The sequence below is a fragment of the Perissodus microlepis genome, chromosome 4 (assembly GCF_051167445.1).
Source record: "Perissodus microlepis isolate ML-2025 ecotype Zambia chromosome 4, ASM5116744v1, whole genome shotgun sequence".
Classification (NCBI taxonomy): domain Eukaryota; kingdom Metazoa; phylum Chordata; class Actinopteri; order Cichliformes; family Cichlidae; genus Perissodus; species Perissodus microlepis.
The window spans coordinates 14,141,745-14,156,253 of NC_140464.1; the positions used below are offsets into that span (position 1 = coordinate 14,141,745).

The 14,509-nt window shown below is 41.1% G+C and overlaps 1 protein-coding gene across 1 annotated transcript; it reads right to left on the reverse strand.

Moving 5' to 3' along the window:
* Positions 1-1,341: 1,341 nt before the first annotated feature.
* Positions 1,342-13,800, reverse strand: ccnf (cyclin F). Its single transcript, XM_084925934.1, has 17 exons — positions 13,520-13,800; positions 12,532-12,686; positions 12,317-12,423; positions 12,165-12,232; positions 11,845-12,041; positions 11,494-11,547; positions 11,042-11,146; positions 10,739-10,816; positions 10,130-10,284; positions 9,604-9,768; positions 9,373-9,496; positions 9,083-9,263; positions 8,838-8,925; positions 4,607-4,706; positions 4,314-4,447; positions 3,516-3,694; positions 1,342-3,327 (listed from the first exon to the last, which is right to left on the reverse strand). The coding sequence occupies exons 1-17, from the start codon at positions 13,530-13,532 to the stop codon at positions 2,873-2,875; spliced, it is 2,358 nt and encodes a 785-aa protein (XP_084782060.1). The 5' UTR covers positions 13,533-13,800; the 3' UTR covers positions 1,342-2,872.
* Between the last annotated feature and the right edge of the window lie 709 nt (positions 13,801-14,509).

A 14,509-nucleotide genomic window follows, 5' to 3' on the forward strand; every position in this document is an offset into this window, starting at 1 on the left:
ATATGGACAAGCCACATGTCTTCTGGAGAAAAATTTCATGGTGAGATGAGACACAGTTTGAGCTATTTGGGGGTTAGGGTTACGTATTTTAGGTATGTGCCATTGTGGTGAGGCTTTCAAACTTAAGAACACAGTACCAGCTGTGAGGCATGGTGGTGGCAGCATCATGCTCTGGGGCTGGTTTGAATATATATATATATATATATATATATATTAGTAAGCAGGTATATATTAGTAATCATGGTATTCATGCCCATGATTGTAAACATCTGACCACAACTGTAAATATTCTAGACGTCCCCACAAATTCCACAAATAATCTTGACAACTCAACTTTTAGTAATAATTGAAGTTCTTCTTAGATCGCCTGTAGTTTACACCTTAGGTGCTTTCAAAAAACAGCTATGATAAATATAATAATTACCTCATCACAAGAAAAGGGGCATAAAAAAATAATCATGAGCACAAGCATCCTTGGCTCCATTACTAAGTGGGCTGCACCAATGTTTTTTCCTTAAATTCTTTCTGATGTACAGCCTGTTATGATTCAGTGTTATCAGTGTTTGTTTTATATGTGACTCCTCCCAAAAGAGGATGGCTGTGGGCTTCCTTTTCTTTCATGGGGGTGGACACCTGGGCGTGCCTGCTGAGTTGTTGGGTGGAGTTTGTTCCTGCCCTGGGATTGGACAATTGGTTGATCACCCCCAGTATTTAACCACCAGACACCTCTCTCCTAGCCTCCACCACCCCAACAAAGAACCTGTTTTTGATTTGTTGTTACATAGAGTGTTTTTACCAATTGACTTGCAAGTTTAACCTCGTGTGTGTGTCTGGCGTTAGAGCTTTGATCTTGTAAATAGATTTGTAAAGAAGCATTTGTGTACCTTTTTTTCCACTGTGTATATATTGTTTACTGCAGCAGCCTGGTAGGTGTGAGAAGCCATTTTTTGTTGATTCAGTTTTTCTTTTAGAACGTTAGGTAAGTGAACTGTCTTTTGGTTTGATTTCTTTTGTATAGGGAAGCATAGGAACCTTTAGGGAGTTTTGTATATTATTTTTGGCATTGCTCACCGCTGAAGCAAATAAACGGCACTTTAAAGGGTGATCCTGTTTTTGCTTTCTTGAGTAGTGCGTGAGTGGGGGCCAATTTCTTGCTGCGTTCAATGTGCACCTAGACTTTGAACGATACAAGCCTTGCTACACGGATGATCTGATATCGTCGTGTTGGTCTTTTTTGCTGGGAGCTGGAGTGGAAAAGAATGCAGAACCAACCCAGATCTAGCTAATGTGAAATAAGATTTTACTGTGCAAATGTGCAGTGCTTCAAAGGTGACACTTAGATGCGCCATGATGTCTTGATTTATTTGAAAAAAGAAAAAAAAAAAAAGTACATATTCACATCAAATGTCTACTGAGAACACACTAAAAACAATTTCAAAGAAAACTGCCTTTTTTTGGAATGAAGCAAATAAAATTTCAAGTAGTGGCATTTTCTTTGTTCTTTTTTCTCATTTATACATAAAAACACTATGTACATTAAAAAAAAACACAAAAAAAAACAACACAGGCTATAACCAGTCTGAAGTAACAGTTTAAAATGTATTTACAGTCAGTCACAATCCTTTCAACATCATGTACTGGTCGTCCTGAATGAGGGATGAAATTCAGTGAAAACCCCAGAAAGAAAAGACAAAAAACAAAAACTTGTTTAGTGTAAAAAAAAAACCCAAAAAACTTCCATTTGCGTCAACGACAGAAACACTAATGCATTAAAAACCACTTTAGTACTGATTGTTCAAGCGTGGAAAGTTGTTACATTGATTGAACCACCCTCCCTTCTGTGATAATTAAAGTGCTAGACCTTATACAGATGGAGAAAGAAAGAAAAGTGAGTAAAGCACATTTTCACATCATCTTAGAGTTCTGTGTTGCGCTGGGTGGTGCGTCAGGTCTGCGCAAAAATAAGTTACAACCACGCCACACCAAACATTTGCACAATAGTTGTTCGGCTGGTGGTTCTTGGTCATTGGCAAAACTTCACAAATGTATAGTGTATGAAAAACCCAACATTTACCACCTGATGTGATTAGTGTTACAGGTCTTAACACTGATCAAAACATTAAAACAGAATAAAAATTTATACACAGCACAACTGGTGTATAGTTACAAGACTACAGAGGATGCAGTTCACCAAATGAGTCATTTCACAGCTCTGCTTCTCTGAAGGTAGATGCCCCTGAAACAAGTAAAACAGACACCACCACCACAGTACCTTTGGCAAAGAACAAAAGTGAACGTGAAGGCAAACAATCATTGACGATCCATTAAGTAGATGACAGTGGTCACCTATGTATGAAATTCACCAAAATACAAGCTTACTTCTTGTACAGACAGTGCATATCAGCAACCAAAACAATACACCCCCCCAAAAAAACAAAACAAAACATATCCATGAGGTTTCACTTATTACAACTATCCAGCGTGATCTGAGATAGGTCGTTGTAGGAGACTGTAAAAATAGCTGAAATGGCAACCATTGTACCAGGGTCCTGAGGAAAGGCAAGTTATTTTCCAGTGGTATCAGAGCTGAGTGTGAGTCGTTGTTTACTGGAGGTATTTAATTGCTGCAAGCCTGTAAACATGTAAATGAAATGTAACACAATAGAAGGCATGTTTCTATTTTATTCATATACAGACGTTTGTCTTTCCCTTACTTCTCCTTGAGCCAAGTCTCTAGATCTTGTGGTGATTGACAGACCAGTGCAGGCTGACATGAGTCAGTCTGCAATATTGAAAAGTGCTGGAATTTTTTTTTTTTTTTGTGTGTTTTTTTAAAGTGTGAAAAGTCTGAGGCCATCAAAATAACCATGGTCTATAGGCTCAGAAACCCTGCACTGGCAGAATACTCTTCTTCCTCCTCTTCTCTCTCCACCTCGCATCCACTGTGAGCCGCTGTGTTCTTCCTTTTTACTTGTTTGCTAGATGTGCCCCGAGGCCTCTGCATGGGAACTAAGAGGCGGAAGCCTGGCTGGGCATTGGAAGAAGCAGCACCCAGAGAAGTGGTAAAGGTCTTGAATGTGCAAGCCCTGAGAGACGATGAGTAGGAGGAGGAGGAGCATGTAGATGAGGGGCTTACACTCTGGACTGAGGAATATCCTGAACTGTGAAGGTCTTTAGAGAGGGAAACGGGCTCTTGGCCTTGGGAATCCTTGTTCACCTCCCTCCTTGCTTCACAGAAGCTGTCCTCATCGCTGGATAGAGCTCGGCAGTGCTCCCCCCTTTCGCCTGCATCAGTAAGCGGATCCAGCTTGATGGATATCATGGAACCTATTGGGGAAAAAAAAGAAAAGAAAGTGCTGCTTAGTCATCTCCATTTAAATTATGTCTTACCGAAGATGAACTCAGGCATTATTCTCCTCTTCATATAGTTTAGCTCATTTAAATGCATTAAAGAATTTGAGCCTGCTGGTAATCAGCACTGCATTAAGCGTGCCCTACCCCTCCCTCATACTCACAATCATCCTCTCTCTCTCCCTCGCTTTCTTCCTCCCTGTCCCCCTCATAACCGGAGCAGGAAGTGTCCAGGCTCCAATCCAGGATGTCGCCCAGCAGCTTCTCCTCCTGATTTGATAGTTCTGCAGTGGGCGTGGCCACAAAGCTGCCTCGGTGCGCCTGCATGCTGTCATCGTGTCTCCTTCGGAAAAACAGTGGGACAAGCAGAGGGGTTGCTGTGAGTCACGGGAACTTCTCGCAGATGGCACAAAAACAAACACCTTCTGGTCAAGATGCTTCACGAGTCAGTTCGCCACGGCACACAGGTGACTCAGCCGCGATAAGAGCTGCTAAATGAGCAAGGAAAGAGGCAGGGCGTGTCTCAATTCTCCGCATGTCCTAAATCCCATCACACCAGCACTCTACTAAGCTTGTATTGATTTTCTATATACATCCTGCACATGATGCAAAACTGGGTGCTACACATGCCACATCATGTTACATACTGGAGCTTTAATAGGAACTGTTCCCTGGTCTTTGCTGATGTAGTCAGTACACTTATCTAAGATCATTTGATTGCTCGCACAGGGTACATTGCGCATTTGCGCAGCAAATGTTTTTACTGGGTGGCCAATTAGTACCGATTTTCACAGTCATGGAAAGAGAAAATAAATGCCACATTACTCACAATTATGGCCACATTTATAAAATTATAGTTCATGAGGCAGAATAAATACATGAACATTTGTTCAGTTCATTAATTTAACAAAAAAAAAAGAAAAAGCTAATGATGTGTCTCTACACATTCAGACCCTGCTTACTTCTTGCTGTCGCTTGATGGAGAGGCCAGGAAGGTATGGATGTCCGCTGGCTGACCAGTGGGACTGGGAGGCTCCATCTGAGGCTCCACCTCAGGAATCTCCAGGATCTGGCAGAGCTCTTTAAAATCCATCACCTTGTTGAAACCATGAAGGGGAGGAAAAAAAATTCATTCAGAAAAACCACAGCAAGATATGCCTTAACCATGCCTAACCCTTTTTTATAAAATTAAGACAATTATTAATAATAATAATAATAATAATAATAATAATAATAATAATTACTAGCGCAGTACCTTATCTTTGCTGATGTGGTGGTAGGCCTCGTCTTCAAACCGTTGCTTGACACCAGTGAGAGAGACGTGCCTGTAATCTTTGGGAACATCTTGACTGAAACTGAAGACAGACAGGGCGGGGGAAGCAGAGGAAAAAACACAAGACCTGAGTATGATCCAGTTTACTTGCAGCAACACTTCAATCATCTCTTGGGGACAAATCTTGTTACTTGTCCATTTGCGAATTACAGTTTGTTGATACGATGCTCACCTATCAAAGTGACTCACCCCGAGGCACGTTTCTGTGACTCAGTTGCTGATTCACTGGTCACCCACACACACACACCCACATCCAACCACCTCCACATCAATAGTCCAAATGCTTCCCTCTGTCTATAAGACTCTGGCACTCTCTCCACTTTGGTTTTGCTTTAAAACCCTCACGGCCAATCACTTTCTTTGGCCAGAGTCATCAATCAATTCTTGTTATCTTCCAATCGAGGAAAGCACAGTGAGGCAACAGGGAAATACGTTTTTGGCTCGTCTTCTACAGTGTAGGTTCTGTAAAGCTGCTGAGCTGTAAATAAACAGCTGAACAGGCATTTGTTTTATTAATTTGTGAGATCCAATAATAGGAGAGAAACTGGTGAGATTATTGGCCATGGGTGCACGTCAATAGCAATTTTACAGTTTGCTTGTAATTTTGGAGTTCCATCGACCAATCACGTTTGAGCAGGGTTTAGGTGCATGCAGGTAAATCTCTTTTCTCCTAACATGGACGAACTGTAATATCGAAACCACCAATTATCATAAGTGACAGCTGGGAAAAAAACGCATTGATAAAGAATAACCCAAAGACAAAACAGGAAGTTTTGGTCATCTGCTTTCAGTCAGCACATTAGCCCACTCCTTACTTTGCCAATGCTGATTTTTCCCCCCGCTTTTCTTAACTTAGCGTTGCTTCTTGTTTTACAATAACAATTTCTTAAGTACATAAAGAGTTATAAGTCCCTCAGCCGAACAACCTGTAATTAACAACAAGCTACAAGCAAGACGCAGCCTCCAGGGCTGAAAAGTCAAGCCAATAAAGAAGTGCCAAAAACTGCAATCCTTCTAATTGCCACTTAAGTATGACTCCAAAAAACAAGTCATTCCCCACAGGCTGCTCTTGTTAAAATATCACATTTTAAAGTTTAAAAGCAGATTTACTGCCCGCTACAAACTGTTATGGCCTCTATGGATAGTTTCTTCCTTCATCACAACCCTACTGTGGGGCGATTTATTAAAGAAAAAAACAAAAGAAAGAAAAAAAACAAAAAACAAACCCATCCTCCATGCTGGAGTTGGAGGCATAGCAGCAGCATTTGTTATACTAGGCTTCACCTCCACAAACTGCATCTATTAACTGGACTTCTGGACTGTGCTCCAAAAAGAGCATTTTAATAGAATTAACTGACTAATAATATGGCTCACTATTTAAAAACAGGCCATGCAAGAAATTTGTGCTTCAGTTTTTTGCGAGTAAGAGTATGATGCATTTAGAAATGCATTAATTTCTAAATGCAATGATGTGAAAACCTCACAAAGCCATTAAAAAAAAAAAGAAGGAAGAAAATAAAGAAGAAAGATCCCTTGTGCACAGAGATTTCTCCAGATTCTCAGGATGTTTTGATATTGGATGATTATATGGATTATGATGTACATGATGAGATATTTTTCCACAATGTTAAACTGATGAACCTCTGCTCATCTTTACTCATGAGAAACTGTCTCTCAAAGACCCCCCTTCTCAAACCCAGTCATATTACTGTCCAGATGCCAATTAGCATATTTAATTGTAAAACGTTTCTTTTAAGTACTACTTTAATTTCCAAGCCGTTTGTTGCCCTACATCCAAACTTTTTTGCGCCACGTTGCTGCCATCAAATTCAAAATGAGCTAATATTTCCATTAAAATTACACTCTCTCTCTCTCTCTCTCTCTCTCTTTTCTGTGATCCATTCTGAATAAAATATGGGTTTATTTGATTTGAAAATAATTGCATTCTGTTTATTTACATTTTAAGTGCACAATTTTTGGAATTGTAGCAATTTCTGCATACTAAAACCATGATTATGCTCTGTCTATGCAGACAGGTGGCGCATAGACAGTATATAACATGGACATAGCTATTGTGATGTTACTCGTTGATTTCCAAAGTCCCGTTTTGAAGCCCAAAGGTGAGTATAAACTGTCTGTGAAGCATAAACTGTGCATCTATTGGCTGATGACTTGTTGTTGAAACCTCATTAGCCAATGAGTAGGGATGGGTATCGTTTAGGTTTTATCCGATACCGGTGCCAAACCGGTACCGGTGCTTAAAGAATGGAGAACACAAAATTGGTCCAAAAACCTCATGTTCAGCTGTTTTTTTGTAAAAAGATAACAATGTTAGCCTTTTCTGCAGCTATGGGGCATATATGGTATCACTCTTGGCTGGAAGCAGTGCTTAATCAATGGAAAAAACACAAACTTTGTCCAAAAACCTCTCATGTTTAGCTGTTTTCCACTTTTTCTTTGGTCATTTTAGCCTTTTTGGCCAGGGTGAAGGGAGTATCTGCCATCAAACAAGAAGACAGCCGCATGTAGCTATGATGATGTTTGCTAGTTCACCTTACATGCATCAATGTAATAACGTGGTTAGCCTACTCAACGTAAATTACACACGAACAACATTAAGCTACTCACGCAGAGAAGAACGGCTGCTGCTGCCATCATCATCCTCATCATTTCTGCTACACTGGCAGGGCTAGGGGCCAGGACTCTCCTCTTCGGGTTTTTGGGGGATGTTGCTAACTCCGGGTCCGATAACAGGCACCACACCCGCAGTAGATGTGCACGGTGTGAGGTCTGGCAGCAAGCTATCAAATACGGCGCATTTCTCGGCTTTTAAAAAAAACGCTATGCGTCGCCAGGTGTTTCATCAGATTCGAGGTGTTACCTCCTTTGCACAGTATCAGCTTAAAGCACTTGTTGCAGGCTGCTGAGTTTGCATATTTTGCTGTGAAGTACAGCCAGACTTTTGACCGCTTTGCCTTGGGCATTTTTAATCTGTAGCTCTGCTCTAAAAGAACGTACGTACCTGGACCCGCCTACTATCCTCGGAAACGTAAAATGATTGGCTAGAATCTAAAGTGTATCACAGCTCAGGAAAAAAAAAGCACCGAAATAAAGCACCGAAATGTGCGCTGCTTTTCGGTCTGGTTACTACCGTTTATGTCAGAACCGGTACCCATCCCTACCAATGAGTGTACAGTTTCACGCCATAAATAATCCTCAATTATGAAAGATGGTATGACCAAGATTTACAAAAAACTTCCTTTTTTTTTTTTATTTAATATTATCCCAAAATGTATGACTGAGTCCATCAGACTTGTTTACAGAGGTCAAATCAGAAAGCTGTTTTTCTACAGACTTCTATTGGATCGAAAGTCTTTCTGCAACTTCAGCTATCACCATCTAGTGGCCTTCAAGCAGAATGCAAGTTTAAGGCATTTCTACATTGGTTTCATTTTTCTGACGTGGAAGCTACGTCCATGTTTTTTATTGTTTATTGAGCTGGAGACATGATGGCTAAGTAATCATTCCTGTTGTACTACTTTGTCCACCTACTCTGGTACACATGGGGTTAAGTGCATTGTACTGCTAAGTCTCTGTAATGCAAAGGCCGAGCCGACTCACAGACGTGCAAAGTATAATCAAGGCTTTAAGCAGATTGCTCCTGTGTCGGTGGGGTGAACCAGTAAAGTTTATGCAGTTACATCTGTAGTTCCAATTACATGGATACTAGATAATGCTAAGACTTAATCTGGTTTTATAATTTCAATGTGCACGAGTTCTCTTGGGTTCCTGGAACGTGGAGGGTCCAAGGCTTCAAAGAGGTATAACAGGAATGATAACTCTCATGTCGGGTCTCCAGTTGTCCGTGTCCGTAACCAAGTATAACCCAGGGTTTAGTAGGATCTGCGCCAAGTAACCACTAATCAAATACAGTAGGGTAAAGCAAACAGCACAAAATAGATATGCCCATTTTATATTTCTTATTACACTTGCAGCTTATGATCTGAAGCATTTAAGATGTGCAAGTCACGGCTGCGCTGATGTCATTTGATGTCACACTCTGTGAATCTAACACGGCAGACTATGATGTGATGTGAGGGAGTTTAGTTGTGCGTACACACACACACACACACACACACACACAGAAACGTACCATTTGACATAGAGCAGCACTGAAAGGGGAACAATGTCTTCCTTGGAAAAGCCTGTGTAATCCGCCAACAAGGTGGGCCAAAGAGGAGCTGCAGAGAGGAAGAACACAGACATAATTTAAGATGAAGGTAAACTTAACACGAAACTAAACCTGTACATTCTGCTTGTTTGAAAAGACTCTTGAGTTACACCCTGTTGTTAAAAGGCTGGAACGTTGTACGAGTGTGTATGAGTGAGTGTGTTTACCATAGTGATGTAATGCCCGTGTGAGCAGCAGTGCGGCACAGGCCAGTTTAGCAGGTGGTGGTGTGGCTAGAGCAGAGTAGAGCAGGGACAGCTCGCAGATGTAGCTAAATAGGTGAGTGGTTCGCCTCTCCAGAGGGAGCAGAGAGAGCAGGACCTCGCCGTAGTCCAGCAGTGTGGGGCTCTGCAAGAAAGCATAAGCATTAGTCTTTGCATTAAAGAAGGTCGGGAAATCCTTCACTGGCACCAAATACTAAACAATACACTAAACAAACGATGCTTGTTGTATTCACCCTGATGTTTCCCTCCAGCACAGAGATGACCTCTCCCATCATTCGAACCAGGTCCTCATATTTGTAGGTGTTGTCTGTCAACCAAACTGCTTCACGTATGGTCAGGATTTCTTTGCTGATGTATCTGAAAAGGAAAAAAAAAAAAAAGTTACAAAACATTTGCCTTTTAGATAAATAAATAAATAAATAATTCAGAAACGAACAAAAACCATGGTATGTGTGCATCCTTACCTTGTGCAGATGACCATGCAGGCGATTCCTAATAACTGAAGACGAGCTTTGGGGACAGACCGCAAAGCCAAATAACGGTCCACGCAGCCTACAGTCACATGCAGCGTCTGGCTGGTGAAGTCCTTCATTGTGGTCACCTCCACAAGCCAGTCCACCAGGATGTACCTGGAGACAAGCAGACAAAAAATTTTAAATCAGGTGCATTAGGGCAGTGTGCCAAGTTTTAACCATGTAATAATAATCAATATCGTAAACCTTTTAAGAATATAAACTGGGTGGCTTTGGAAAGCAGAAAGTGGCGTTTCTAAAACTTGGTAACAACAATTCAAGTTAACTCAGGGCATCAGACTCGGTCACATCTACCTCGAGTCGATGTGGTAACTTTTATTGCCGGGGTGTGTCATCCCTTTACTAATGTCATTAAAGAAGGGGAGGATAATCAGCACGCAGTGAGTCATCACAGGGACTCTAGAGAGATATTCATCAACAGACAGTAAAATCATGACGTTGCTTCTGTTCGATCTACCTCATGCTGTCCTTGATTCCTTGTTTCAAGATTTCCTGAGATGAGGGCCGTGACGCTGGATTACAGGAGCTGAAGAGCTGGGCGACTAAATCCGAGCAGGCCTTCGACTCCAAACCCAGCGGATTGCCACTGCTGCACACTTTGGCCAAGGACAACTAGGGGAAGAAGACAAAGCACTAAAATAATTACACAAGAAGGCTTGACATCTTGCTGCTATGTAACGCTAGAAAGGCAACAACAAAGTTTAGTACTGTATTAGTTTCCTGATGTAATTACAGACCTTGGGATTTAGCTGAGTCATACTTTTGTGATTCAGTGGGGCAAAAGAGGAAAAAAAAAAGGAACGTCAACATCTGTCAAGCCCTCTTGACTTTAGTTGATAGCATTTCAATAAGCAACTCCAACTCTGGAGAAATGTAGGCCCGGGTAATAAAAAACAAGAAATGACGCAAGAAAATGACAGCTGAAAGGCTGTCAAAAGAAAAGCAATTTGCTGCTTTTTTGTATCACCGCAGGGGAGTACAAAGAGAGAACAAAGCTACAGATTGACAGAGAAAACCGATCACAAGAAACCAACTGAAAGTTGGTGAATTGTCCTCAATCACGCACCTGCGCCTCCCAACATCCTTTCCCAGCATAGTCCCTGAGGGTTCGCACACACTGCAGGTACCTTCCTGGATCTGCAATCTGAAACACATACACCAAAAAAACCAAAAACAAAACAGTAAGCTCATGATTGGAGTCAACATGAGAATCTTTTCTAGAATCTGTAAAGCATTTACTATGTTAGCTGGTTACGTTTGACTGACTGTGTAAATAAGAAATAAATCCCAAACAAACAGCTGTCTTCACCAAAGGTGCATGCTTCTGAGAGTAAATCTCGAAACACGGTAATGAGAGAACCTGACTTACAGCTGCCTTACGGCTGTGCTGCCACAACAGGTATGAGCTCTGTAGACAGCCAGCCTGTGACGACTCCTCCAGCATGGATATGGCTTCTGAACGCTTTTCATCATCCTGGACAAATAAAACACAGTTCCTTAAGGTTAATGATAGCAGTAAAGGTAAACTGTCTGCCACATGCTGTCTCTGCAACATATGAAGGCTCGTGACATAGTTCTGCTTTGTCACATTGGTAAATAACAAAGCATACTGAAGCTGTGAGTAAGAAGAAACAACAAGGCCTGTAAGACAACAGAAGCTGCATGACAGGGATTTATTCCATCTGTGGTGCTAATGACCAACTGGTCCAACAGCCCCTGTGACATCAGCTCAGTTTTAGGTTTTGGTGAGGGGGTGGGGGTAATAGAAACTGGTCTAACCACACCTGGATTGAGATACAGCCCCCCCACAGTCTCACTCACCTCAAACAGCTGCAAAACTTTGGCCAAACAATGCAACAGGGGACCCCTCCTCTCCTGCAGAGAAATCACAAAAGCAGATTGGTGAACAGTTTTGTACATGCAGTGTATGGCACTGTAAATCATAGTCAACTAAGAAGAACAGAAGCCAAGCTTTAGGGACAGGGTGTTCAGGCAGCCTTCCAAGCTAACCAAATATGAGTTTACGTTGCAAAATGATACATTTTTATGTAATATTTTATGTCTGAATTAATGATTTAAGAGAAACCCCAACTTAATACTTTAAGACCAAATCAGACATCAATGGAGATTAAATTTGCACCCCAGCTGGTCAAACAGGAACTCTGAGCCTACCATGTTGTTAGCGCACTCAGCCTTGAGGTGATCGAACACCACGGCCTTGCAGCAGCTGCCGGTGGGCGACCACGGCGGACGGATGAACACCCAGATGAAGGGATCTGCTGTGAGAGAGCGCAGGCTCTCTGCGAGGCTAAAGAAGTGGGAAGCCTTTCGACCACACACATCTGCTCGGCCCTCGTCACTTAACAATGCTGAAGGCGAGAAAGGATGCACATTTTTAATCAATTAGTTCAATTATTTAAAGGGTTTTCTGTTATCTGTCTTTATATACGACTCCCCATTTAATCTCTAACATGAACCAACCAACAACTTACGTCCTTCATTGTATAAATATGCAATTCCAAGCTTCACAGCAGCTTCAAAATTCCCTTTGTCAGCAGCTCTAAAGGAAGACAAAATTTAAAGTAAAGACTCAAATTGACAAACAACATATATATAAGTACACTTTTGACAGTAGGTGGTGTACCTTTCAAAAAGCCATAATGTGTTTGGGGATGGCCACGTGTCTCTGAAACTGACCCTGGCCCAAACACTAGAGTGGTTGTCAACAATGTCCCGCAGCTGAGAGTGAACCTGAAACAGGCATTTAAATAAATAAATAAAAATAATTAGAACCCCAGCAGAGGAGAAATCTCAGGTAATAAAGAGTTTAGCTGTGTTAGAGTGTGCACTTTTACTCACAGCTCGGATAGACAGGAGATCCTCTGCAGAGAGATACTGGAGCACACAGAGAAGAACCTCCTCAGGAAGAGACAGCAAGGTGATCCCAGAAGATCGCTTACGTACCCGCTTCCGTGCTGGAACCGAGTAGCATTTTGAACAACGGCAGTGGACAACTGAAAGAAAAAAAGCAAAGAGGAACTGCATATATTACACATCAAATGTTTTGAATACTTGAGCATCTTTCCCATATTCACCCTGCAAGCAACAGCACTGGGAGGAATGCTTTAAGTGTACACAATCAAAATCACAAATCACTTAAAATTTCACACCTAAGTGCAAGATTGGCTAACTAATTCTCACATTAATGACAAACTAATATTTGCCTTTCATTGAAAGCAGGTCAAGTTGATTTAGACATACAGTGATGCACTCCAAGATGAAGGTTGCATGGCTCCACATTCAAAACTACTAACGTAAGGCATCTACGGGTGGTCTACTCAAACTCTCTGTGAGTGAGTGGGAAAATGTTTAAATTAATGGAAAGATCATCACCTTAAAAGTATTAAAACACATAAAAAGCTAATGTTTTTTTTCTGCAGATGTTAAAAATCTAACGGCGGTGAACTGAGCAGCTGAAGGAGGAAAGTCAAAGTCGATGAGCGCCCAAATTTCCCTCCTGTAAGTTCCACGGCAGTAGTAACGATGAGTTTCAATTAGGTTTCAAATTCGAACTAGTCTAACGCTAAGTATTTATTTTTCAATGACCACAAAATCCTCACAAAGTTAACAGAAGAGACGTTTTACCTGTATAGATATATTGCCAATATGATTTACCATTACTTCCCGGAGGCTATACCAGTTAACGTTTGTGGTGAGCAGCAGCTAATCACCAATGCTAACTGTGTCAAACTTCAGTGCTCTGAAGTAAGACCGCAAACACTTGTTGCATATTATAGTAATTTCCATATATCGGTGTTAGCAAGAACAAGTTGAAAAAAGTACTTACCGCCTGCTTTCATTGCAAGTACAGGGATCACTCCTCAAACAGCGATGTCTTACTGTAGATGCAACTCTTGAGTAGCGATTTACGAGGCGATGTTGGCTAATGTTACTCACATTCAAATGCTCACACTAATTACTAGAAAACGAAATAGGCAGTGTTACAGTGTTGTTTCCTGTGTCTGTTTTGCTGTGATAGTTGACTAATGTCTCCGTAAGTTCTTAGCTATTGCCTGAATTCAAATCCAAGCACGCGTCCTCACTTATTGGACCCGCCCCAAAAGATGCTCTCTAGGACCGCCCGCGCTCACCGTTTAAACTATACGTTCAATATGATTGGTCCTCACTGATGATGCCTTTGTTCAACATATTAGCCATTTGATTGGTCAGCGCGAAGAACGCTCGCGACGATTGGTCAGACGGTATAAAACTGTAACATATTAAACGCTCATTGGAGAACGTAACGACATTTCGAAGTACGCGCTCGTTAGTGAAGGTATATAATTGGCTGACCCGATTTAGAAGCATGCCCACCGCACCACCTTTAAACAGTGGACTGTGGGAAATGTAGTTGGATAGAGAATAATTTTTAAAGGTACGGTGTTTAAAGGGACAGGTGCGTAGCGTCAGCTTTGAAGGATGTCAAAAGACATCCTCCAAACATATTGTTAGCGATAGGACTTTATTGTAACTTTTTAATCATCTTCTGTTGTACATATATATATATATATATATATGTATATATATATATATATATATATATATATATATATATATATATATATATATACATTAAGCTAGATATTTCTTTACGTCCTGATATGTAAAATATTTGAAATGACAGAAGATGCCAAGTCAAATCAAAGTTTATTTTTATAGGACATTCAGAACAACCTCAGTTGACCAAAATGTATGGGTCCATATAGGTGTATAGGTTATGCGAAATATTATATAATTAACATTAAACCAGCTCACTAATAAATACACTAATATACAC